This window comes from Alexandromys fortis, unplaced genomic scaffold (genome assembly GCF_014885135.2).
Source record: "Alexandromys fortis isolate MF-2015 unplaced genomic scaffold, M_Fortis_MF-2015_v1.1 scaffold_9, whole genome shotgun sequence".
NCBI classification, from domain to species: Eukaryota; Metazoa; Chordata; class Mammalia; order Rodentia; family Cricetidae; genus Alexandromys; species Alexandromys fortis.
Genome location: NW_026067892.1, coordinates 2,263,787 through 2,290,291, shown reverse-complemented (window position 1 = coordinate 2,290,291; position 26,505 = coordinate 2,263,787). Strand labels below are relative to the sequence as shown.

Here is a 26,505-nt window from a genome sequence, read left to right as displayed (position 1 = left end):
AAAAAAAAAAAAAAAAAAAAAAAAAAAAAAAAAAAAAAAAAAGTGAGACGCCCAGTGGGTAAAGCCACTTGCTGCCTCGCCTGACAGCCTGAGTTCTAGCCTCGTGACCTACAAGGCAGAAGGAGAGAACTGGCTCCTACGGGCTGTCCTTGCTGTCTGCACATGCATGGACAGCCACCAACAAACACTGGATTAGCTCCGTTTCTGCTGCTGTGAGCAGACACTGTGACCAAGGCAACACATGGAAGGAAGGGTTCATTTGGGCTTAGGGAGGGGGATAGGAGTCAGTCATGACATGGGAACACGGCAGCAAGCATCAGACATAGCGGCCGAAACCGAAGCTGAGGGCTCGCTCAGAGCCGAGAGAGAGCTAATTGGGAATGACTCAGGCTTTTGAAACCTCAATGCCCATTCCCAGTGAGACACCATCTCCAGCAAGGCTACCTTATACCTCCCGAGCCTACCAAACAGTTCAAACAACCTGGGACCAAATATTCAAACATCTGATCCTATGGGGGATGTTAGCATTCAAACAGCCCCCCTACACACAATCTTAGAGAATAGCCTGCCACGAGACTGGAGAGATGTCTCAGTGGTTAAGAGCACTGGCTGCTCTCCCAGAGGACCAAGGTTCAATTCCCAACACCCACATAGCGACTCACAGCCATCTGTAACTCCAGTTCCCAGGCATTCAACGCCCTCTTCTGGCCTCTGTGGATATTGCATGCACATGGTGCACAGACATGCATGCAAATACACACCAGGAGGAACAATAATTCACACTCGGTTCTCTGCCCACACCCTGGATTCTCCTCTTTAGGACAAATTCTTAGAAGTGGGAAGGCAAGGTCAAAGGTCTGCACGTCTCGAGCATAACCTGCTTATTTTAACCATGGCTTCAGAACTAGAACAGGATTGGTCCTCAGTCTATGCTCACCCACCAGCTAGGGAGGGATGTGCCGGGGATGAACAGCAGCGGAGAGAGTGAAAATAGTGTTGACATTTCCAGGGTCCTTCCGTCTGAACACGGTTCAGTCTGGGAATCAGCTGTGCACCGCCCAGACACGCACAGCCAGAGGGGGGGGGGGGGGGGGGGGGGGGGGGGGGGGGGGGGGGGGACAGCGAGGGGGGGGGGGGGGGGAGGCGGCTGTCTGGTTTCTCTCAGCCTGGCGTTTGGTTCAGAATTCTCCCTTCCCGCTCAAGGCAGGCACACACTGAAAGGTCCCCGTCTTTCTGCGTCTTCTTGCTTCTCTCCTGGTTTCCGTGTGTCTATCCTCAGGGACAGACTGTTCCTTCCTCCTCTCTGACTCTTTTTCTGTCTTTTTGGTGATGGGAAGAGAAAGGGATAACTAACCCACTTAAACAAGTCTCCTGTGGTGGAGAATCAGGCAGGCATGATGGTTTGTGCCCAGAGTTCAAGAGGTAGAGGCAGGAGGATTGCTTCAAAGGTCAAAGTGAATCTGGTCTACACAGAAGTTCTTCAGCCATGTTCCCATGGTGAGACCCTGTCTCACTCAGACAGTGAGAGAAGCAAGGGGGGGGGGCGAGGGAGAGAGGAGAGAGAGAGAGAGAGAGAGAGAGAGAGAGAGAGAGAGAGAGAGAGAGAGAGAGAATGGATTAAGTACTGCCACTGCGTAGCCCTGACTGTCCTGGAACTCACACTGTAGACCAGGCTGGCCTCGAACTCACAGAGATCCGCTTGTCTGTGCCTCCTGAGTGCTGGGATTAAAGGCCTGTGACACCACCACCCAGCCAGCCTTCACTTCTTTATAAGTCCTTGGCTTTCCAGCACTTTCTCCCATCCAGTGGCCTCTGTGGTGATTCCTGGTGTCACCTAGAGAGGATGTAGAGTCATATAGCAGATAAACTCCTGGGCATGCGTGTCAGGGAAACTCTTGGTTGAATTCACTGAAGGGGAAAGATCCACTCTGAATGGGGGCAGCGCCCCTGTGAGGCCTGGGGTCCTGGGCTGCCTAAGAAGGAGGAAGGGAACCGAGCACCAGGGTCCACCTTCCTCCCTCTGCTTCCTGACCAACTGGCTCAGGTTCCTGCCAGTCAGGATGGATGGAACCTCACAGTGTGAGGTATTGTGCGCTCTGCTCAGCAAACTCCGGGTTAGCTGGCTGCCCCCTCCCAGTCCCCACTAGCTGCATCTACTTCTGTTCTCAGGGAGGGGGGCTGTGAAGCCTCCCCCTCTTCTTGACGGCCTGTCAGGAGGCTGTCTCCACACAGGTGTTCAGGAGCCTCTCAAAGAGCCTGGGAATCCTCCAGGGCCAACATCCTGCCACCCAGCCAGGCTCTAGGATGGTGGTGGGTGCTTGTGTTTGTTCAGCAGAGAGAACACCAAGAGAAAAGGGACTGTTTCTTGACTCCATGGTGAAGACACTCGGCAGGAAGGTCACCCTGGCAGACAGGTAACAGAACTGATTACGATATACAGCGCCACACATCCCAGGCTGGCCTCAAACTTACTATATTGCTAAGAATGGCCTTCAACCCTGATCCTCCGCCCTGTATCTCCCAAGGGATGAGGTTACTGGAGGAGGTACTATACCCAAGAATCAATTGTATTGACTCGTGTGGTCACCTCGGGCTTCATAAGTGCCGGGAGCTTCAACAGGCCATGAAGGCGACAGATGCGGAGGTGGGGAGTCTGGGAACGGCAGTGTGAATCCGCAGCGCCAAGTTACGGCTGCTCAGGGAGTCTTCTGTGGCCACACACGTGTACTGCAAAGCTTTGCCTCCAATCCCAGGGTCATAAAGGCCATCTGGGCCATCGCTGGCTAGTTAAGGACCTTTATCCAACCTCAGTTTCACTGTCTACAAAAGAAGGGAGAAGAGGGTCCGGAGAGATGGCTCAGCAGGTAACGCGCTTGCCACTGAGCCTGAGGTCTATCCCTGGGACCAACGTGGGGGAGAGAATTCATTCGTAGAAGCTGTCTACTGACCTCCACCAAGCACGTGTGTCTTGTGTTACGCCATGACCATGCATGCACATACGTGCAACACACACACACACACACACACACACACACACACACACACACACACACGAGAAAACTGGTCCTGAAGGGACACTAGCCCACTCGAGCATATGGCCCTGTGGCCCTGGCAGGCCTTGGCCTTCTCTCCCTCACTCTCTGCCTTGCTAAAACCAGATTACATTACTAAAGCTAGCCACTAAGATCTATTCCCTTATTTGGCCACTTCCTCCTCCTGAGGCTGACTACAAAGGCCCAGCTATCAAAGTATTAAAGTCCAGCAATCAAAAGCTCCCTTTGTTTCCCCTAATTAGCCCAGTTAAAGTTAAACACCTCATCCTAACATGGATTTCCCTTTATAAACCACCCTTTGCCTATAGCCACGTCTGTCTCCTCTCTATCCAGCGGCGTCCTTTGTCCAGGACAGATACCCCTGCCCCCTGCCTCTTGTCCCCTTCCCCTCATCCCCCATCTCCTTTACCACCACATCCTAGCCCATCCTAACACAGACCTCCCCTGTTCGCCTCTTAAAAAGTCACACCTGCAAGGGCACGTGCTGCTCTTTCTCTTTCTCTGCCGGAGCCAGAAAGCAGCCGCTTTAACTTTCTTTCCTCATTTACTAAAGAATCTCTCTGTGAAAACAGGTGTTTTATGTAGTTTGGGCCTAACCCAGGGTCTGGGAGGAAGCACCCACTGTTTGGGGATCTCCTCCAGATTGTTCGCTTGTTTTTTGTTTTTTTGAGACAGAGTTTATTTGTGTAACAGCCCTAGCTGTCCTGGAACTCGCTCTGTAGTCCAGGCTGGCCTCGAACTCACAGAAATCTGCCTGCCTCTGCCTCCAGAGTGCTGGGATTAAAGGCATGTACCACCACCTCCCGGATCGGTTGTGGGTAAAATTTTCTGCTTTGGAGCTAAGGATGTGGCCCAGTAGTTAGAGTGGTTGCCTAGCACGCACGGAGCCCTGGCCCACTCCCAATACAGCACATACTGGATGTAGTGGTGTACACCAGTGACCCCAGCTCCCTGGAAGTGGAGGTAGGAAGGTCAGGAGTTCAAGGCTAGCCTCTATTGCAAAGTATGTTGGAGGCCAGCCTGGGCTTCATGAAATTCTGTCTCAAACAAAAGAAAACAAGAATAACCAAAAGAAAAATCTACTTTACTGAGTTATTAGATAGTTTAAAAGTTCCCTGCCTACGAGACAAAGTAGGGGTTGGAGAGATGGCTCAGTGCTTAAGAGAATTGGCTGCTCTTCCAGAGGACCCAGATTCAATACCCAGCATTCACATGGTAGCTCAGAACCATCTGGAACTCTGTCTACTTCCAGGAGATCTGACACCCTCTTCTGGCCTCCATGTGCACTGCACACATGTGGTGTTCAGACACACATGCGGACAAGACATACATGAACAGAGTAAAAAAATGGGGGTACAGGGCCAACATGGCTCTTTAAGGGGGGAGGGATAGAGGCTTAGTTTCAAAAAAAGTTGGAGGCTAGAAAAGCCACTGAAGGAGAAGAAAAGAGATAATTTGATGCATGTATATGCTTTAATTAAGAAGTGGAAAATGTTTACCCCCTTCCCACGAGCAAGAAGGTCTCACTAACCCTTAGTATTAGATGCTGTGTCTGGAACCCAGGCAGACACTGGGCACTGACTACATACAGAGATAATGAATAAATTAGTGAACTTCAGAAATCAAAAAGGGACACTGAGGCCCAAGGAGACAAATAGCTATAAAAGATGACGCAGCGTTAAACCTTCAGCCTGCCTTCCTTCCCCCACAGAGAGGGCAAGGGGCACTGGAGGCCGGCCCTCTAAGCAGCTGGATCCTGCTCTCGGGTGTGCAAGAATTAGGCCTCCTGTGTGGGATGGATCTAGGTTGGAGGATGGGGTTGCACACACATACTCAGGCACCAGTCTCAGTAGACTGGTAACCTAGCAACAGCCTCCATCCTAGCCAATCACAGTTGGCCAGCAAGCTCTCCCTCATATTGAGACGACTGCTCAGGGGAAGATGAGGTGCGGTGGTCTCTGGGGAGGCACAGGGGGGCAGATTCCCAGGGAAGCCCTGGCAAAGCTCAGCATCCCTGCACAGGGAACCTGTGAGCCCAAGACTCCTGTCTGGCTCCAAATTGCAGGCAGAAATCCCAGGTGTGTTTTCTCATGGGTCTAGCTTGACTAACTAACTACATTCTAATAATAACTATTATTATTATCTTAATGAAAGTGGTCCACCCAAACAGGCTTTCCCATCCACAGTCTGTTTATCTTCACACAGACAGCTAGACCCTAGGGACTGTGACCCTGGCTTATGCAGAGGCAGTGATAAAAGCATTTTGTTTTAAAGCTACGATGTCACTGGTGGAAACCCGTGGGGACCCCCTGGTACTGCCAGTTTTCAGCCAGAGGAGGTTTCGTGCCAGGCAAATCTAAAGTGGAAATCAAGTCTATAAAGCAAGCAAACACATGGCTGCTAAGGGTTGAAGCTGATTGATTAGTCTTGGATCCTGTGAGAATTTCCCGCCCCAACTTAGACAGGAAACCCCTCAAAATTCCTGGAAAAGGGTAGTTCTAAGATCCTGGGTCAGAACATTAGATGCAGGGAGAGTGGTTCAGAGGTCAGCACTTGCCAGGAAGTTATGAGACCCCAAGTTTGGTCCCAGAACCCATATAAAAGCTGAGTGCACGGATGAGTAATAGTAACCCCGGTGCTGGGCGGCGGGGGGGGGGGGGGCGGGGGGGGGGGGGGGGGGGGGGGGGGGGGGGGGGGGGTCAGCTAGATCAGGCTCAGCAGCCAGCCAGTTGAGTCTAACTAGAGAGTCCCAGTTCCCTGTGGGGGAGACTGAAAAGAAAAAAAAAAAAACAGGTGGGTGGCTCTTGAGAAAGACATCCGAGGTTGACTTCTGATCCCTACACACAGGTACACACAAAAGCATGTGTGCCTGCACATGTATGTACTGAAAGGCAGCCCACACAAATACCAGTCCAGACTCCATTTGTTTATTCTTACAGGTTGACAGTCCAGTCCAGGGTAAGGTTGAAGCTGAGTAGATGGGTGGATGGACGGATGGGTGGGTGGATGGATGGATGGACAGATGGGTGGATGGACGGATAGGTGGATGGACAGATGGGTGGATGGACGGATGGGTGGATGGAAGGATGGGTGGATGGGTAAGTGGTGAGTGGGTAAGGGTGTGGGTGGGTGGCAGATGAATGGGTGGGTGGATAGCTGGGTGGGCACCCACTCTAAGTCACACACTGTAGTTAGCAGAAATAGACCTTACAGGAAAACTCACAACTTCCACCTCTGCTCCGGACAAACTCAGCCAAAAACAAAAGCTCTGACCTGTGTAGTGCTTACGAGAAAGCAAGACAAAACAATGTTCCCAGATGGTAACAATTGCTGTGCAGAGCCTTCTAACCTCCCTGTTCTAGAAAACTGAGGTTGCAAGCGCACCCGGGGCGACACCTGTGTGCACCTGATGGTGCTTTCGGACCCTTGGGGTTGTGTTTGGGGTCTTCTGAGGATGCCACACAGACCTTAGGGGACCTAGAACCCAGACGCGCCATAGAGCAGCCTCTTCTGCTGCCTCCAATCAATACAGATCCCCCAACAGCCTCCTGGGTTTTCCGAAGGCTCCAGAGCTCTGACTCCCAGAGGGCACTGTGCCGACAGGGAGGCTGATTCTCTTGCAGTGTGCGGCAGATCTAGGAAAGTCACACACCGGCCAGATGACATCTGGGACCAGAGTGGGGGTGGGGATGGAGAGAGAGTGGTCAGACTAGCCTTGGCCTGAAGCCTTTTCCCTTCTTGCTAAACTCCACTCAGAAGGGCCACAGGAAAGCCCTGGAGTGAGTCACCCAGCCACAGCGACTTCGTAGCTCCTGTTCTCAGGGTTGGCAAAGCTGTGATCTCATCAACATTCTCGCTGGGAGAGTCCAGGCTCTGCCACTATCTGAGAGCAGGCGAGGAACAGCAAGAACCGAGTGCCTGGTTATGCCTCGCTGGGGATCAGACCCACCTCCTGCCTGCGAGGCAAGCAGTCTGCCAACTGAGCCCCGTCTCCAGCCCTAAGAGTTACTGTATAAAGCCTTCTACGGTAACAGCAGTGTTAGGGCTGAGGTGGCATGCCCTTGACCAGTGCTGCAATTAAATAGTTTCCTGTTAAAACATTTTTTTTAATTTTTTTGGATTTTCAAGACAGGGTTTCCAGGATAGGAACTAAAACTTTTTTTTAATGGACAGGAAGGTTCACAGACGCACTATTCATAATAGCTCAAAGTAAAAACAACCCAGAAGTCCGTCACCAAATGAGTGAATAAATATTCTATAAATAGATATACTATATCTACCTGGTAGGATATTATTCAGCCATTAAAAAAATGACTGGGGCCAGGTGGCGGTGGTGGCGCACGCCTTTAACCCCAGCACTCGGGAGGCAGAGACAGGCGGATCTCTGTGAGTTAGAGGGCAGCCTGGTCTACAGAGCGAGTTCCAGGACAGGCTCCAAAGCTACAGAGAAACCCTGTCTCAAAAAACAAAAACAAGCAAACAAAAAGGGCTGGTCATGCTACATCCTAGTGAATGCTGATAGCGTCAGGCTGGGGAAAGAGGTCAGACACAAACTAGCACACACAATACAATTCATGTCTCCTGCTATGTTAAAAACCAAGAATCAGGTTATGTTAAATGTGTCCCTCTGAAGAGACCGAAAGCGGATCAGTGACTTCAGGGGACTTGGGGGAACAGAAGAATCAGGAGGCAACAACTAAGAAGTAGAAAGTTCCTGTGGGGGTAATTAAAGCATCCTGAAATTGTCTGTGGGACTTGTCGTACAACTGATGAACCAAACAAACTTTGTCAAGTGAGCCGCAAGGTAAGTAAACCAAGTGCCGATAAAGCAAAAGGCTTTTGTTTGGGGGTTTTTGTTTTGATTTTTTTGTTTTTGTTGTTTTAAGGGGGGAGAAAAAGCTGTAGGCTTTGGGCCACACAGGCAGCTTTTCAGAGTGGGGTAACCTGGCCTTGGGCTAAAGGAACAGTGCCTTAGCCATGGGCAGCCTTCTGTGGCTCAGAAAGAGAGAGAAAGTATAGGTGTGAATACGGCCTACACTGTCACTGGGAAATCATCATCATCATCATCATTATTATTTTTATAGACAGATGTGACAGGGCCTTATCACAGCTGACTCCGTGATGAAAGGACCATTCATGCTGTAAAACTTGGCACTTAGAGCGCCATCGGTCAAAACTAAAACAAAGACCTAATCCATCAAAGTCCATTGTTCCCGGAAAGTCTCTCAATGTACTTGACCTCGGTTTTTAGCTTCTGTAGCTCTGCTTCTGGCTAACTGTTCTTGCTAACTGAAGTATGTCCAACCCAGAACATGGTTTTTGTGCTTAGAAGCTCACCCTGAGAAAAGCCCAGGACTTCCCGAACACCCAGTGTAGGCCCCTGCTGGCTAATAAAGACTTTCCATCGGCATAAACCATGTGCGAGCAATCTTCTCTGGTGACTACCCCACAACACAGAGTCTCCGGAAGCCCAGTCTTCAAATGCACCATGTAGCAGAGGCTACCCTTCAACTCCCCGATCGTCCTGCCTCTAATCCTGGAATTATAGGTTTGCTACACCATGGCCAGGCTTTTCTTCTACGTTTTCTTTGGGGAAACCAGATCAGAACATCAATACATCTTTCTCTTCTTTTACTTTGGGGGTTGGGGACACAGGGTCACAGGACAGTTCATCCAGGTCTCTTCTTCTACCATGTCCTGGAGGTAACTCGGGTCACCAGTCTGGGCAGCACGCGCCTTCACCCGCTGAGTCACCTCTCCAACCTAGCTAATCTTTCTTACTGTGTTTTGACCCATGACGTCAGTCCACAGTCCGCATGCTCAGTAATGCAGGGAACACCAAGGCGGCCATTGGTTGGCTGGCCAGCCGCCCTGCTTGGGCCTCCTTCAAAGCCAACTGTTCCTTTTCCTCAGCTTGGCCTTTCCCACCTGAAAAGCCCTTGTGAGCTGAAATCCCCCTCTCTGAAGCTGTGACGTCGGGGGCCTGTGCCCCCACCTTCTGGACACACAGGTTTCTCCACTTTGTCTCTGTCCTCCCACATCCTTGCTGGAGGCTTTAAATCCTGCCCCGCCTGTCTCTGCTGGCCCTGCTCACCCTGCAAGCACGGTCAGCTCCCTCGGGCAGTCCTGACTGGAGGACCCAGGCCACACTTCCTCAGGTGTTAGAACTACAGGGTGGAAAGCCAGGCGTGGTGAGACTGTGGTCCCAGAACACGCGAGGTGCAGACAGGGGAACATTAGGCCAAGGTCAGCCTTGGCTACATGGAGGCCAGCCTGGCCTACGTGAGACCCTATCTCAAGACAAGGTAAGAAAGACAGGGAAGGAAGCTCAGACGGTACGAAAGAAGGCTTGCCATCAAGGCTTTTTTCTGAGTGAGGGGAGGCTCTTTCTGTAGTAGCAGCTGAATGGGTGGGGTTTCTAGACCACTAAATCTTTATCCTTTGATAAGAAAAAGAAATTATTGGAGGGAGGGGCGGGAGAGATGGCTCAGTGGTTAAAAGCACTGACTGCTCTTCCAGAGGACCCAGGTTCAATTCCCAGCTCCCCCATGGCAGCTCACAACTGTCTGTAACTCCTGTTCTAGGGGATCCAACACCCTCACACAGACATACATGCAGGTAAAACACCAATATATATAAAATACAAATAAATTATTTAAAACATAAGAAATTATTTTTGGGTTGGGGAGATAGGCCCTTGGTGCTGAGCCTGAAGACCTGAGTCTGATTCCTGGCACCAGCATGGGTGGGAAGAAGCGAGAACAGGCTGCTACAGTTGCCCTCTGACCTCCACGGCTATGTCACGGTGCACCCTCACCCATCCACACACACACTGAAGAAAGGGGTGGTGGGATTTTAAATGCCCTATAGAGTAACTGTTTTCAAACCGCAGGAAATCTGGCGGTGTGAAAAACGTGTCCCGCTTTTTGGCCCCCTCAGACATTCTAGAACCCCGCTGGTTGTCATGGAGACTGCCTCTCCTCAAATAAACTTGAGGCGTGGATGGTGACGTCATCTCTGCGACAACCAGGCAGGGTGCTAAGTGCTTTTGCGCTGTCTTCACACAGGGTGAGGTAGACCCCCACCAGAAGGTGGACCCTCTGCAGCCTCTGCTTCCCCGGGGATGAAGCATGAAGCAGTTTCTGGTCAGAGAAGCCCTGAAGAGGAGCAGCTCTGAGAAATAAGACTGAGCTTCAAAATTTGCTTAAAAACAAAAAAAGACAGGGTGCCAGTGGGATGGACCAGCAGGCAAGGTGCTCGCTGCCAAGCCTGAGGGCTCGTGTTTGATCCCCGGGACTGTGGGGAGCAGAGGACACCCTAAGTGAATAAAGCTGAGAAATGAGGGCACTGCCAGGTCAAAGACCCAGTGCCTCAGCCTGATTCCCGGGACTGGGAAAGCCTTCTCTAGTCTGTGTGTGGAAAATGTCCACCGTGGCTTTCCCGCTGCTATCCCCAGCCTGCCCACTGCCTCCCTGCAGAGACTCCTCCTGCCATGATTAACTAAACCTGCCTCCTTGGCCGGCTGTATGTAATAACTTGCCTCCTGGTTCATCTGCAGGCATTACCCTGCCTCCATGTATAGAACAAACACACAGCGTCCAAGGTGCTGTGGCTTCCCCATCAGAAAGTGCAGCCCACACCATCCTAGCCTGTTCCGTCTGTGCGTGTCTGTCATGTCTTCGTTCCCTTGATGCCCCTAGTCAGGGTTCGAGGACCCAGGCTGTGCAAGGACATGTCATAGGACATACATGGCGGAAGGAAAGAACCAACTCCTGAAAAGTGTCTGACTCCACACTCACTACAGCATCTGTGCCCCTGCACACGAACACACGTGCGTGTACATAAACACATAATACATAAATGCAACAAAAGTCATTTCAAAAGCGACAGCTCTCCAGTTAAATACATAGAGTTATCACATAAAATACAAGATAATGAGCGCACTTGACAGCCACTCAGGATGTGTGTCAAATCCAGGTGAGCAAGAGCAGCAGGGGAAACCCTCAGGCCATCCTGTTTCAGTACTGAGCCACCAGGAAATGCCATGGGAAAGGAAGGCCCCTCCCGGCAGTAAAAACTACAAGAGCCTTAGAAATAAATCTAGTACTGTAGGCTGAGGCCGGAGAATCACCATGAGTTCCAGGCTAGCCTCATTTATAGAGTAAGACAAAAACAAAGCAGAACAAAACTCTTAAATCGCTAAACCCGATAAATGACACACAGTGTCTTTATTAGAGGGGTAGTGGATAGAGAGACGCGCTGATTTATCACGGCAAGGTATAATTTCAGATAAAAATCACAGCAGGGAAGGAGCTGGGAATAGCTGAGGCAAGGTTAGAAGAAAATGGAGGAGGAAGGGAGAGAAGGAGATGGAAGAGGAGGAGGAGGAAGAAAAGGAGGAGGAGGAAGAAGAGGGGGAGGAGGAAGAAGAGGGGGAGGAGGAGGAGGGAAGCGGTTCTCTGGGCCCCAGACAGGCACCTGGTGTACAGACATACATGAAGGCCAAACTTCCATATACATAAAAATAAAAATAAATACATCATTCCTTTAAAGTTGTCTTGAAAATGCAGGGCAGGGTGGCGCATGTGTGTGTGCATGCGTATGCTTGAAATTCTGCCACTGGATAGGCAGAGGCAGGAGGATTCCTGGGACTCCCTGGCCAGGACGGCTAGCCTAATTGGTGAGTTCCAGGCCCCTGAGAGACCGACTCAGTAGAGTCAGACAAGGTTTCTGAGTATAATACCTGAGACTGTCCTCTGGCATCCACATGTGGGAGCAGACACTCAGACAGACCCACACACAGACACACACACACAGACCCACACACAGACACACACACAGACACACACACTCGCACAGACGCACACACAGACACACACACACAGACACACACACTCGCACAGACGCACACACAGACGCACACACACACACAGACACACACTTGCACAGACGAACACACAGACACACACTTGCACAGACGAACACACAGACACACACAGACACACACACACACAGACGCACACTCCTGTGTCTCTAGGGATTAAGCTGTACAGTCACTTCAGTGAACTCTCTAATACAGTATAGCAGAGCCCATGCAGGCTCCCCGGAGTCAAGAAGGGCTTGCATGCATTAGGGGCATGCCAGACACAGTGGCCCGCCCACTACAGCACTGTTTACAACCGCAGGACTCAGGGCGGCCATCAACAAAGCAATAGCTGCGGTTCGATGTTAATGGTACATGGAGACTTACCATTGAGCTTCCGATGATGGGTCAGCACCTTAATCGCTTGTTCTTCTGTCTACATAAAATGTCCCCCCCAAGATATTTCCTTTAAAAATATTTTTTAGGGGAGACTGGAGAGATGGCTCAGAGGTTTAGAGCACTGCCTGCTCTTCCAAAGGTCATGAGTTCAATTCCCAGCAACCACATGGTGGCTCACAACCATCTATAATGAGATCTTGTGCTCTCTTCTGGCCTGCAGGCATACATGCAGGCAGAACACTGTATATATAATAAATAAACCTTAAAAAAATAAAAATATTTTTTTACAAAATTTTCCTTGTTTTTGTTTGTTGGTTTTGTTTTGTTTGTTTTGTTTTTGAGACACAGTCTCTCTATATAACCCTGTCTGTCCTGGAACTCAGAGATCTGCCTGCCTCTGCTAGGATTAAAGCTGTGCACCACTATGCGCAGGCCCAAGTTAAATTTCCCAATATATCCTCTCACTACATCAGGTCTGAGTAAAAGCTCCCTTCCCCCATTGCTAACCCTTCATCCACAGAGATAGCGCCCATAGGAGCAGCATCCCATGGGAGTCCACTGTCTGTAAAAGCTCCCCTTCCCCCATTGCTAACCCTGCAGCCACAAAGACAGCGCCCATGGGAGCAGCGTCCCACGGAAGTCCACTCTCTGTAAAAGTCCTCCGTCCCCCATCACTAACCCTGCAGTCACAGAGATAGTGCCTATGGGAGCAGTGTCCCATGGGAGTCCACTCCACACAGCAGCGCCATGGTTTAAAAAGCATTAAAGTGTCCACTCTGGCCAAAGTAGGTTCAAGTTGTGCCTTCCCGAGCACACTGTATTACCTCAGGTAAGTGGTCTAAGTGTCCTGTGACTCAGTTTCCTCCTCTGTGTCATGGGAGATAATAATAGTTTTTACCTCCGAAGGTATGGTGAGGCCTGGATGAGTTGATAGCTACAAACTCCGAATGGGGTCTGATACAAAGGACATGCCACTTGTCAGGACTTCATGGGGCAGTAAAATGACTGAGCTGGATGTCCACACCCCTGCTTCCATCCTGCCCTACTCATGAGCCATGCTGGGTCTAGGCCTTGGTCCCCCACAGAGGCTTTTTCACGACATCCTTCCATTCCCCAAATTCTGTGATAGCCTCAGGTGGGCTAAGCAGGCTTCTTATTTCCCTGACGGAATAAACTGAGCTGATTCTCAAGTATTGCCATAAACTCACTGGGATGGTATATATTTAAGAACTTTAGCAGGAACCAAAACTGGGGATGTGGCTCACTGGGTAGAGTGCTTGCCTAGCATATGCAAAGCCTTAGGTTCAATTCCCAGCACCACAAAAATGGTCATGGTATGCTGTGGGATAATGTTCTTGCGCTCTGTAAAGATCTGTCACTCATATTAGTTTAATAAAACGCTGATTGGCCAGTAGCCAGGCAGGAAGTATAGGCGGGGCAGCCAGAATAAGAGAATTCTGGGAAGAGGAATGGCAGAGTTACCTGCCAGATGCAGATGAAGCAAGATGAGAATACCTCACTGAGAAAAGGTATCAAGACACGTGGCTAAACATAGACAAGAATTATGGGTTAATTTAAATGATAAGAGCTAGCTAATAATAAGCCTGAGCTAATAGGCCAAACAATTTATAATTAACACAAGCCTCTGTGTATTGATTTGGAACTGAATGGCTATGAAACCAGGTGGGATGGAAACTTCCATCTACAAATGGTGCCCAAATGTTTGGCAAGAATCTCCACATAAAGCTTGAAAAAGCTTTTTAAAACAGGATTCTACACAGACAAGAACGAGTCAAGTGCAGCTTCTTGATAACCATCCTTTATCTGGTAGGCTCTGTTTGCTAGAGGCAAGCAGAGGAATCAGCTCCTTTAAGAGAGGCTTTCTTACTCAGCATTAGTGGCAAAAACCTTGCAGCTCTTTTAAGAGGCTCTGCCACCAAACACTTAAATGGTGTTTATGAGCAGCTGGTATCAGGCTTCTTGGTGGTGGCGTAAACCCAGAAACTCCACAGAGTTGTGGCAATAAATGAGGCTCCTGTCAGTATCTCCACCATGAAGCTAGACTCTCAAAGAGCTAAGGAATGGGATGAAGTCAGCTGCCAAAGTTGCAGCTTTAATCCTAGCCATGCCACTTAGCAGATTAAAGACTCATGTGATCCAAAAAAGATAGAGATATACAGTAAAGACAGATTCAGGAAAACAAAAACAACCCCAAAAACCTCTAAACAGCTTATAGTGTGTTTATAAATATACATAGGCTTGGGGGAGAAAAGAAAAAAGAATAAAAAATTCATAAAAAAAAGAAATAGAGTAGCTGGGCATGATGGTGCATGTCGTTAATCCCAGCACTTGGGAGGCAGAGGCAGGTGGATCTCTGTGAGTTTGAGGCCAGCCTGATTTACAGAGTGAGATCCAGGACAGCCAAAGATACACAGAAAAATCCTGTCTCAAAAAAAAAAAAAAAAAAAAAAATTATGGGGCTGGAGAAATGGCTCAGCGGTTAAGAGCACTGACTGCTCTTCCAGAGGACCCAGGTTCAATTCCCAGCACCCACATGGCAGATCACAACTGTCTGAAAATCCAGTTCCAGGGGATCTGACACTTTCATACCAGTGAACATAAAATAAAAAGATAAATAAATCATAAAAAAATTAAAAATAAAAATAAGAGAAATAGTTTTTTTTAAAGGCACATAAAGATGGAAAATACACAGAGAGTCTGGATACTGTATATTATTGTGTGTCTTTGTATTGTTCTACTGCTGAGGAAGGAGCAACAGCTGCTAAAAGGACATTTGATTATAAATACTGCTGGATTAATCCAACCTATATACATTTTTAAAATGTCTTGACTTCAAAATTTAAGTCAAAAGAGATGTTGCTTTGGAGAAGAGGTTTTGCTTTTATTTCCAAAGGAAATGAGAGGCTGTGGACTCATTCTGGGTTAAGAAAAATAAGGTTTGATTGAGGAAGACCGCCTGAGAAATCTCCAGTGGGAAAGAATGGTCCAGATGAGCCAATGTCTCAGAGCACCTCTGCTGCAGTTTCCTCTGAGTTCTGCATCCAGAACAGCTTCAAGGCTGCTGGCTGAGATAATCTAGTCTCACAGATACTCCAGTCAGGACTTGACCATAATCCTAAATTTTCTTTGGGTTCCCAAAAATTACCAGCACTGCCAATCAACAGGAAGTAGCCTAGAAAACTATGCCCACATTTAAAAAAATGTATTATGAATGTTTGTTTTTGTTTAGAGTATTGGTTACAAGTTGTTATGGATAATGGCCAGGAAAAAAGCTAAACAAAGGAGATTAGATTCAGGGTTCTTGTTTTGAAAAGAAAAAAGGAGAAATGGTGTGGGATAATGTTCTTGTACACTATAAAGACTTGTCACTCGTATTGGTTTAATAAAATGCTGATTGGCCAGTAGCCAGGCAGGAAGTATAGGAGGGGCGGTCAGACTAAGAGAATTCTGGGAAAAGGAAAGGCAGAGGGTCAGTTACCAGTCAAATGCAGAAGAAGCAAGATGAGAATGCCTCACTGAGAAAAGGTACCAAGACACGTGGCTAAACATAGACAAGAATTATGGGTTAACTTAAGTTGTAAGAGCTAGTTAATAATAACCCTGAGCTAATAGGCCAAACAGTTTATAATTAATACAAGCCTCTGTGTGTTTATTTGGTACTGGGTGGCTATGGGACTGGGTAGGACAGAAAGTTCTGTCTACAGAAATGCACAGCTGTAACCCCTGGAAGAAGAAGGCAGGAGGATCAGCTACGTGGAGAGTTCAAGGCCAGGGCCTCCCCTCCGAGGGAGCACTGCCTCCAGGGTGGGGAGTCTGCAACCCCAAATGGGGCTAACTCTTTCCCCAGGCCCCTTCTGAAGGCCTGACGTCCTTTCCACTAGACAGAAAGACATTGAGAGCTTACCCACTGAGGACCCTGAGCCTAAGAAAGATTCCCGAAAATCTTTGCTCCTCGCTGCCCCAGCCGGGGGAGGAAGAGGAGACTAGGGGCTGTAGCATGGGTAGGAATTTTAACTCTCTTTTCCCATTGTCTCTTGCAGACTATTAAAAAGACAGAGGTACCTTGCACATTCGTGGTACTTAGTGAGCCCTCTATGGCCATGCTCTGGGAGCCCCACCCCCAGTGCAGAGGTCCAGGCAGCGGGGCACTGGGTGTGGCCTCCTCCTCAGAGAGAACTAACAGCGGACACTCAGCTGGTCTCGTCAGCTCTACCTTCTAGCACATTCTCAACCCAACCTCCTATCCATCCCCATCCACACAGCGCACTCATCTTCTACCTCCAACCCAAGCTGCCTAGCCGTTGGGGATCCTTAAAACCCCCAAACTACGAGCTGGAGAGATGGCTCAGTGGTTAAGAGCATTGCCTGCTCTTCCAAAGGTCCTGAGTTCAATTCCCAGCAACCACATGGTGGCTCACAACCATCTATAAAGAGGTCTGGCGCCCTCTTCTGGCCTTCAGGTATACACACAGACAGAATATTGTATACATAATAAACAAATAAATATTTAAAAAAAAAAAAAACCCAAACTAGATGGTTGGCCATGTGCAGAACTTCTGGGCTCCGATCACCAAACAGTTCATGCCCGTCAGTACAGCTCCTGCTTTGAACACCCCGGGTCAGGGCATCGTGGGATTGCCCTGATGGAGGAAACCGAGGCACAGCCAGCTCAGCAACGGGCCTCTGTTCCCATGGAAGGGACTGCCAAGGCTAGGACTCAGTCTGTGGGCCCACTCTCAGAACCCCACAGGTGTCGGCACCAGGTAGGAGCTGGGTCACCTGCCTCCACCTCCGACCTCCCTCAGGTCCATCACCCAGGGCTCCAGGAAGTTTCTTTCTCCGTGCGTCCCCTTCTTTATGCGACCTCCTCTTGGAGGCCACCTCCTCAGCATGGCCTTCCCTGAACATCTTTCGAACACAGTCCGCCTTTCTCCCTTCATCCCAGCCAACTTCAGTTTCTTCACAGGCCCCTGCCCCTTCCCCTCATGACAGGAGAGACATCCCTATTTAAGTTTATCTGTCTTTCTTTCTAAAACGTTCTAGAACTTCAGTTCCACAAAGGCATGCATCCCGGCCTAGCACTGAGCAGGTAGGGGTGGTCAGGCCTGTGCTCTACACTGATGGACCAGGAGCCTGTTGCTCATAGCCCAGGGTCAGCACTGAGACTCCTGACCCACCAGGGCGGAGGCGAAGCTCCTACACTGTGCCCACTTCCGTCCCTGGCTTCTCCTGCCACCTCAAATCTCAGACTTATGTCTTTCCAGTGGGAATCCCTTCCACGCTAGAAAGTGAGAAGCATTTCCCCTCCCTAGGTGTTTATAGAAGGAAGCCTAACCCAGCCTCACTCATGACAGGCCTGAGGGAGGAGGAGTATGTGAGTGTGTGTGCAAGTGTGTGTGTGTGATTGTGTGTATGTGCGTGTGAGTGTGTACAAGTGTGTACGTCTGCACGTGCACGCGTGCCTGTGTGTGTGTGTGTCGGGGTAGGAGGCTATGCTTCTTTCCTTCTGGCTTGGGACACAGAGCAGCTCCCAGCTCAGGGTGGTGTGGAAGACCTCTGCTCACCTATGGGTACTCTGGCACACCTCAAGACTGACCACCATTTCCTGAGCATCTCGTGCCCTACCTGCCAGACCTGGCTCTGTTCCCAAAGCACTTCCAAAGTCACAAGGTCCTGCTCAGAGGAGTCCCTTTAGCAGCCCCCCGCCATGGCCCCAGAGACCCCAGAATAAAGGTCTTACCCATTTCAATCCCACAGATGACCAGGGCAGCGATCACTGCGCCGGCTGATGTCCCAGCAAAACGATGGGCTGTGTCCAGCATCCTCGGGGCCAGGTCTCGCAGAGCGTCCACAGCCCCTGCCTGGTAGTAGGAAAGGAACCCGCTTCCCGAGAAGGAGATGGAATGAGGGGTGTCTGGGTCCCCCTTGAACACCTGTTCGTCCATCTTCGGGGCCTCTGACCTCCCAGTGGAGGCGGAACCCGCACCCGTCTGTCTCCTTCTCCGCCAGCCAAGAGCCTGGAATGTGGCGACTCTACTGGCCCAGCCAGGCACCCATGGGTGGTTCTCCCAGCCACTGCCTGGGCCTGTTTAGCTTTGCTAAGAGGCACCCCAAAAGACTGATAAGGGACCCCAGGGCCTGGATGAAAGGCAGACTGCCCTCAGAGTCATGGGCAAGGTCTTGGTCCTACAGACCCCATGCTGTCTCCATGACCTAACTAGACTCAACGTCGGGCACAGGTTCCTCGCGCTCTCTCCACCCATCCCAGGTGCACCTAGGAGTGGGGCATTCCCTGATCCCTTCTCCTGAGAGGCGGAGAGAGAGGCGGAGAGGCGGTGCCTCTCAGCCCTCAGCATCCAGTTGCAAAATCTCTGCCAGTGCCTCACCCGGTGCCTCCCTCCCTGACAGGCTGTTGCAGGGACAGAGCTACGAGCCACCCCCGCAGGGCTCCTGTGTCCCCCCCACTTAAGCCCCAGGGTGAACTGCTGGGTGGCTCTGGCTTTCCAAGGGGAGGAGTAACTCCCACCCGCGCCCCTCCCCCACCCCTCCTCAGACTGGAAATGTTCTTACATAAGCGCCTCTCTGTTTATTCTCATGTTAGGATTGGCTCTGGGTGAAACTGTACTGGAGAAGTAGGACTGGGGGGGGCGGGGGGGGGGAAGAGGGGGGGGGAGCGGGGGGGAGCGCGGGGGAGGGAGAGTGCAGGGGGGGATGCCCTCGTTTGCTTTCTATTGCTGTGATAGCGCCATGACCAAAAGCAACCCGGGGGAGGGGTTGTTTCAGCTCACAGTTTAGGGTCCATCAGGAAGGAAGGTCAGGGTAAGAACTGGAATGGAGGGGTGAAGGAACGCTGCTTACTGGCTCGCTTCCTAATACAACCCAGGACCAGCTGCCCACGGCGGGACTCTCCTCCGTGGACCCGGATCAATCATTCATCAAGAAAGTGCCGCCCCCACCCCAGCCCCCACCCCGCCCCAGGTCTTGCACACAGCCCAATCTGATGGAGGCAAATCCTCAGAGGAGGCTCCCTCTTCACAGCAACTGTCAAGTTGACAAAATACTGGCAACGCTGTTTCCAACCTTTGACCCACCCATCCCGCCATCTCCTTTCCTCTGGCCTGACCAAGGGACCTCTCACCGGCTTCCAAGCCCAGTGCTGGCTCTCCATGTTATTTTGCCTGCAGAGGCCAGAAGAGGACATTGTATGCTCTGGAGCTGGAGTCACAGGCAGTCGTGAGCTGCCTGGTGTAGGTGCTGGAACTGAACCCGGGTCCTCTGGGAGAGTGCCAAGCACTGAGTCATCTCTCCAGCCTATACGCTGTCTCTTAAGAGTCTAGGAAGGCAGGGAGCAGAAAGCTAGGTCATGCCAAGATGATCACATGGATAACAGGTTGTGGGTGGGAGGAGCGGCCATGGGGTCCCATGTGGGGACATCAGGGTCAGGGTGGGAAGATGTTTCGGTAAGGGACAGGGCCTTAGGGGACCATGGTCAGTTCTAGGGTTGCCCAGCATGACTCCCGGGGAGGAGGAATTCTCTTCCCAGCCCAAAATGTTACTGATGATCACTAAGGCAGCAAAAATGTCCCCTCTCCTCCTCTCCCTTCCTCATTCTCCCCCTCCTCATTCTCCTCCTCCGCTTCCTCCTCCACCATCACAGCCATCACCACATGGCAGCAGGACCAGAATTAGAACTGAGACATCAAGTTGTCCCCCTCCAAGTCCCAATCAACCCCAGACTCTGTAGTTGGTAACATCAATGTCTCTCCGGGTCCCGGGAGCTCCCATCAGCTCTGATCCAAACTGGAATTACACAGTAAGAGCCATGTCGAGCACCCCCTAATGAGGGGGTGCCCCAATGTTCCATCTTATGTAGATAGCTTCAGACAGCTAATTGCCAAATTTGGAGGGCAGCTTTTGATTAGGAGCGTGTGTGCGCGTGCGCATGCACTCACTTGTGCGAGTGTGCAAACATGCGAACACGCTAAGAAGCAGGGGCCAATGACTTTTGGCAATGGAAACAAGAAGTGCCCCTCCCCCCCCCTTCTGCAGCTTCCCGAAACCAGATCCTAACAGGTTTCCTGGGAGTCTGCCAGGCACCTGTGAAATATGCAGAGACCCATCCAAGAGACTCTGTAATTAACTACTAAATTGCGTAAGGCTTGATCACTTCCAGAGGAGTTAAGGAAGGGGAGCCCTGTGAGCTGGAACATCAGAGAAGCTGGGGATGATGTGGGGAGACCGGGAGGACGCAGGGCGGCGGTGGGGGGGGGGGGGACAGCTCTGGCTTTCTTGGGAGGGGAGGCCTAATGGGTTCAGAGGTACAAAAGGAAGGTGACTCCTCAGCTCTGCTATTTACATGCCGTGTGGCCCACACAATGTCTTTGCTGTTCTCCCCGTTGGCAAAGCAGGCAGTAGTCCCCGAGCTGGACAGGGGTGTTGTAAAGACGACAGATAATGGCTGAGTGCCTGGCAGGTGGTGTGCCTGATCATTATCAGAAGGCAATAAAGTCCATGACTTCTGGAGCAGACGAAGCCTGGAGTCCGCCTAGGAGAAAGGCAAGGTCAGAAGGGAAACACGTGACCTCCGTGAAGCCCGTGCAGCCTGTGACCTCCGTGAAGCCCGGGAAGCACGTGACCTCCGTGAGCACTAAGCCGGGCTTGACCGTGCACCTCAGCTGGCGAGTCTCGGAAGGCAGGTGAGGTCAGGGTTGATGATCCAAGAGAACAGGGTGGCCAGGCCGAGTGACGACTTGTCAGCAAAGCTGTTGCCACAGAGTCCCAGACGTGGGACTGGTTGGATGAGCGATGTGATTCACAGGCAGATAACGCGTGTTTTTCAGCTTGAGGGTAGGGAGAGGTAGGGTGCCTTTGGCAGACCAAGAAACTGGGACGCAGCTGAGGAAACTGGATGGAGGAAGATTTTATTTATTTAATTTAATATCTGGGGGTTGAAAACCACTGGCTTTCCTTGCAGAGGAACTGGATTTGAATTTCAGCACCAACATGGGGTCTTAAACCATCTGTAACTCCAGTTTCAAGGGATCTGGTGCCCTCTTCTGGCCTACAGGGGTACTGCATGCACATGGATCACAAGGCTTACATGCAGGCAAAACTACTCATAAAATAAAAAGAATTTCAAATAAAATATTTTTAGCCAGATGGGCATACCTAGATCTCTGAGTTTGAGGACACTTTGGTTTACTATAGAACAAGTTCCAGGACAGCCAGGGCTGCACAGAAAAACACTCCAGAAAAAAAAAATTTTAAAAGGTGGTTGCACACCTTTAATCCCAGCACTCAGGAGGCAGAAGCAGGCGGATCTCAAGGAGTTTGAGGCCAGGCTGGTCTACATAGTGAGTTCCAGGCCAGGCAATGCTACACAGTCAGATTCTGTCTCAAATGAAAAAAATAAGTGCATGTTTGTGCTGTGAATTCGGTCCGATAGCCTTGTACTGGGGCAGCTTGGCCTAATGGGTGTGGTCTTCTCTGAGGGTGCGTGACCTGAAACAAACCTGGGCGACGAGTTACACGGTCTCTTGGACGGTGTAGGAGCTTCCGCCTGGCCTTTTTGGGAAGGAGGGTGTTGCATCAGCAGTGCGGAGAGCTGGTCCCCGAGCGGGAAGAGCCAAGCAGCTGGTGATGAGTCTCGAATTTCTCACTCTGTCTTGTAATCGTTGTGCACGGATTTTGACATTAATAAAAGGTAACACAATCTCCAGACTTCTCTTTTTTTGCTTGTTTGGTTTTCAAGACAGGCTTTCTCTGTAGCTCTGGAGCCTGTCCTGGAACTTGCTCTAGTAGACCAGGCTGGCCTCGAACTCTCAGAGATCCGGCTTCCTCTATCTCCCGAATGCTAGGATTAAAGGCATGCACCACCCCTGCCGCCCAATCTTCCCTCTTTATGTGTGTGTTTGAGCTGCCTGCGCCCTAGGGAAATCCTGACCCAGACACCACAGATGCCCTAGAGAAACAATTACAGCACTCACAGCGCCCGGTCCTACACCAGATGCCCTCAGTTACAGCAAGGACGCAATCGTGATGCCTCCCTAGAGTGGGACACAGGAGTGAACACCGTGTCACAGAAAGACACCACGGCACTGACCCAAGGCCATTACTGTGGGCACAATAGAAAGCAACTGTAGCTGGACCTGGTGGTGCAGGCCTGCAAACCCAGAATGTGGGGGGCGGAGGCAGGAGGATCAGGAGTTCAAAGACAGCCTTGGCTATGAGGCAAATTTGAGTCCAGCCTGGACCAATGCGGAGATGAGGTTCAGGTGTGGGACTGGCAGAAGGTTGAGTGAGTAAATTGTGCATGCTGCTGGTGCGAGGCCCCGAGGTTCCAATCCCAGAAGCTACAAAGGGCCAGGTGCAGCGGCACGCACCTGTAATTCCGATGCTCCTGAAGCGAGATGCGGGGTAAAAACCGGAGAACAAAAGGACTTTCCTGGACTCGGAGTTCTGAACCACACGATCGCAAATTTAAAGCCCTGCAAGCTAAGGAGGGAAGACAGAGGAGACGTGGTTGTGAAGGGGAACAGCTGAAGTTGTGAAGGGTTGAGGGGTGGAGCCAGATCTCAGTCCCAGGAGAGGGAGGACCCACAGCCAACCGCACACCACAGAGGTGTCAGGTCCAAGGGTCCTCCAAAAGGACAGGCCCACTGACTTGGTCCAAAGTTGAGTTACCTGGTAAACACTCTGCTTTGCTTAGAAACCATGCAAAGTGGCTCTTGTTTGTCAGGAAAAGCTGCTCCTACAGCCCCCAGTCTCCGGAGAAGTTTCTAGTTCTCAACTCAAGCCTCCAACGGGTCAGAGTCCCACACTACCTGCCACGCCATTGCAGCTAACCTACCCCCTCCTGCCGCAGCATAACCGGCAGGCGCCACTTTTGCTGCCTTTGCTCCCACAGCCCCAGGAACTGCCTGTCTGCTCTCCCCACCCTTTCTCTCTCTCCGACCAGTCCGAGAGGCGGCCACTGCAGATGCCTCTGGCTGTTCTCTCTCTCTTATCTCCAATAAAAACTTTCCCCTTAACCAGAGAGTTCCAATGGTTTCTTTCCTGCGCCCCTCACATTCAAGGGGTCTGGGCAGAGGCCCAAGTGTAGCCAACCCAGGACAGCCCGAGTGCTCTCCCCTCTGGGACCACACCTTAGTCCGAGTCCCAGCAGGGTCCGCAATCTTGTTTCCAGAACTTGGCTTCCGCACAAAGCTTCCACTCAGAGTCTGTCTCCCTGACCCTCATCTCTGATAACATCCGCCCTAGCACTTTGAAGTCACTCCAGAGTCCTCTGTGCCTTCCTCACCACAGGTGTGTGCGACACGCCTCTGTGGACCAAGGCCAGCCAACTGCGGGTGGGCTCTTTTCTAGTCCCCTTTCAATGCTTGGGTGTTCCTTCAGAACCTGCCCTGTTCAACTGAAAGGGAAGTTAGGGACAGAACGTAGTGGCTCAGTGACAGAGTACATGCCCGGCTTATACAAGATCCTGGGTTCACCCCAGCACGGCAAGAAATAAAAATAAATAGGAAGAAAGCTGCTCTGACAGGGTTATTGTCCTTGCGCTGTGGAAGTATGGTCTGGCGGAGGGTTACCCAAGCTTCCCTGGGACCCACGTAAGGGTCAGAATGAACTGACCTCCCAAAGTCATCCATCCTCCGATCTCCACGGTCACGTCGTGGCACTCAGATGCCTGCAAAAACACCACACATGCACAATTTAAAAATTACATTCACAGTTAGGCAGTGGTGGCACACGCCTTAAATCCCAGCACTCGGGAGGCAGAGGCAGACAGAATCTCTGTGAGTTCGAGGCCAGCTACAGAGAAACACTATCACAAAAAAACAAACAAACAAAAAAGTTCACTAAGACAGCTCAGGGGTAAAAGTAAGGCACTAGCCTACAAACCTGGGATCCGAGTTCAATCCTGGGACCCACATGTGGAAAGAGAGGCCAACTCTAAGGCTGTCTTCTGATTCGCTACTAAGTATGAAGTGGGCCATGGTGGCTCAAAGAACACCCCCCTCCCAGAGGCTCAAATAGTTGAGTGCTTAGTCACCAGCTAGTTGAACTGTTCAGGGAGAATCAAGAATTGTGGCTTTGTTGGAGGGGCTGTGTCACTGGGCGTGGGCTCTGAGCTTTAGAAAGCCCACGTCAGGCCCACTAGCTCTCCCTCCACCTGCTGCCTACAGACAGCATGTCTGCTTCCTGCCTTGATCATGGACTAATTCTCTGAAACTGTAAGCAAGCCCCGATTAAATACATACTTATAAGAGTTGCCTTGTGTTCTTCCAGAGGTCCTGAGTTCAATTCCCGGCACCCACATGGCAGCTCACAACTGCCTGTGACTCCAGTTCCAGGGCATCTGACCCTCACACCAATGAACATAAAATAATAAAATAAAAATAAGTTTTAAAAAAAGAGTTGCCTTGCCTGGGGACGTCTTTAATCCCAGCATTTGAGAGACAGAGACAGGCAGATCCCTGTCCCCAGGAGGCCTGAGGACAGAAGTGCTGAAGGCTGGTGGCCTCCAGCCCAGAGACCCAGATGAGACGCAGATAAGGGGTACGCGCTACTCTGGGACTACGAATGTGACCTATTTTACAGAAAACTGGTGTGGGGATCTGAGTGACATTGTGGCCAGGTGCGCACATCCCGGGCCTCTAGACGGAACCTGCAGGAACCCACCTCCAGGGTAGCTCTTCCTCCCCCACTTCTCCTTCCTCTCCCTTCCCTGGTCAGGGTTCCCAGGTGACAACCGTCCTTCCTGCAGATGTGAGCTTTGTGGAAGCAGCCAGCAAGCAGGTCAGCATGGTGGACAGCGACAGGCCTCGGGCTGCTGTGGACTCACACATCGGAAGCAACACACTGAACGATCCAAGAAATGATGGCAGAATCTATTGAAGCCAAACTTCATCTACCTCGTGATGGAGCAGGTCACTCCTGTCAAAGGAACAATGACCATTTGTGCCCATCAAATAACATGGTGATGCCGGTTGTGGCAGCGCGCTCTAATCTTAGCATCTGGGAGGCAGAGACCGGAGGTCTCAGGCAGCCAGGGCCACAGAGAAAAGCTCTGCCTTTAGTAATATCTGCGTGGTGACACACACCTTTAATCCCAGCGCTGTAAGGCAGAGGCAGAGGCAGGCGGGTCTCAGAGAGTCTGAGGTCAGCCTGGTCTACAAAGCGTTCCTAGTAGAGTTCTTTCCAATGCCCAAACTGGAAACAGCTCATCCATCCGCAGAGTGGGCAAATTGTGCTCCTATGATGAAATCCGCTACGCAGTGACAGAGCAAATGGCTACATGAGCCATAGGATGGGATCAGAAACACAAAGCTGAATGGGAGAAGCCAAACATGGCACGCGACTCCACGTACATGAAATTCAGCAAAAGGCAGTTGCTGGGAAGCAGAGCGGGGCTCAGAAGGCAAGGGAAACGTCCTGTATTTTGACCTGGGTGGAGGTTTCGTGGTTGGACCCACTAGTAAAGATTCACGGGGACTCAAGCTGCATCTGCTGTATCTTAGCTACTCCTTGTAAAGCTGTATCTGAAACAATGCTGTTCAAGGCTTAGGGATGTATCTGTCGCCACTTTGACCCCATGGCTTTCCAGATGGCCTCAGAAGAGACCTGTCCATGTTAGAGTGACTTCTCATCCTTGACACTGGCATTTCTACCCAAAAGCAGAGACGGGAACTTTCCGGATGACCGAAGGATTCTGTGGCCATTTGTTGACTCGTTCCTGGATATTTGCACAAGGGCTGGAATCTGGTCAATGGCCCATGTTGTAGTTTGAATATGAAATGTTCCCTAACAGCTTACATGTTTAAACACTTGTTCTTTGGCTCGTGGTATGTTAGGGAAGATTACAGATGTCAGGTCCAAAGGAAACTCCATTTCTCCAAATTCCAAACGGCTGTCTGTGATGTCTATTAGCATACCAGAGTCCATGCTGGCATCCTAGCCTCCTCACCCCTCCGCTACCCTAAACCGCCCTGACTATTCATTCTCCTTATAACCCTAGTTTGGCTGTGTTCTCTGACTCCCTTTTTCCTCTCTCTCTCTCTCTCTCTCTCTCTCTGCTCTGCTTCTCCCAAGGCCAAGTTCAGTGTGCGGTCTGACTTCTCTGTGCTCTGGGCTCTTCCAGATGCCTCTGGCTGTGTTCTCCCTCATACTCAC

General features: G+C 50.8%; 1 protein-coding gene across 1 annotated transcript in view; it reads right to left on the bottom strand.

Moving 5' to 3' along the window:
• The window catches only part of Pnpla1 (patatin like phospholipase domain containing 1), a 37,723-nt gene extending 18,915 nt beyond the window's left edge, over positions 1 to 18,808 (bottom strand). The window contains 1 exon segment of the mRNA XM_050143600.1: positions 18,077 to 18,808. Coding sequence (XP_049999557.1) covers positions 18,077 to 18,281 — 205 coding nt within the window. The 5' untranslated portion in view covers positions 18,282 to 18,808.
• Between the last annotated feature and the right edge of the window lie 7,697 nt (positions 18,809 to 26,505).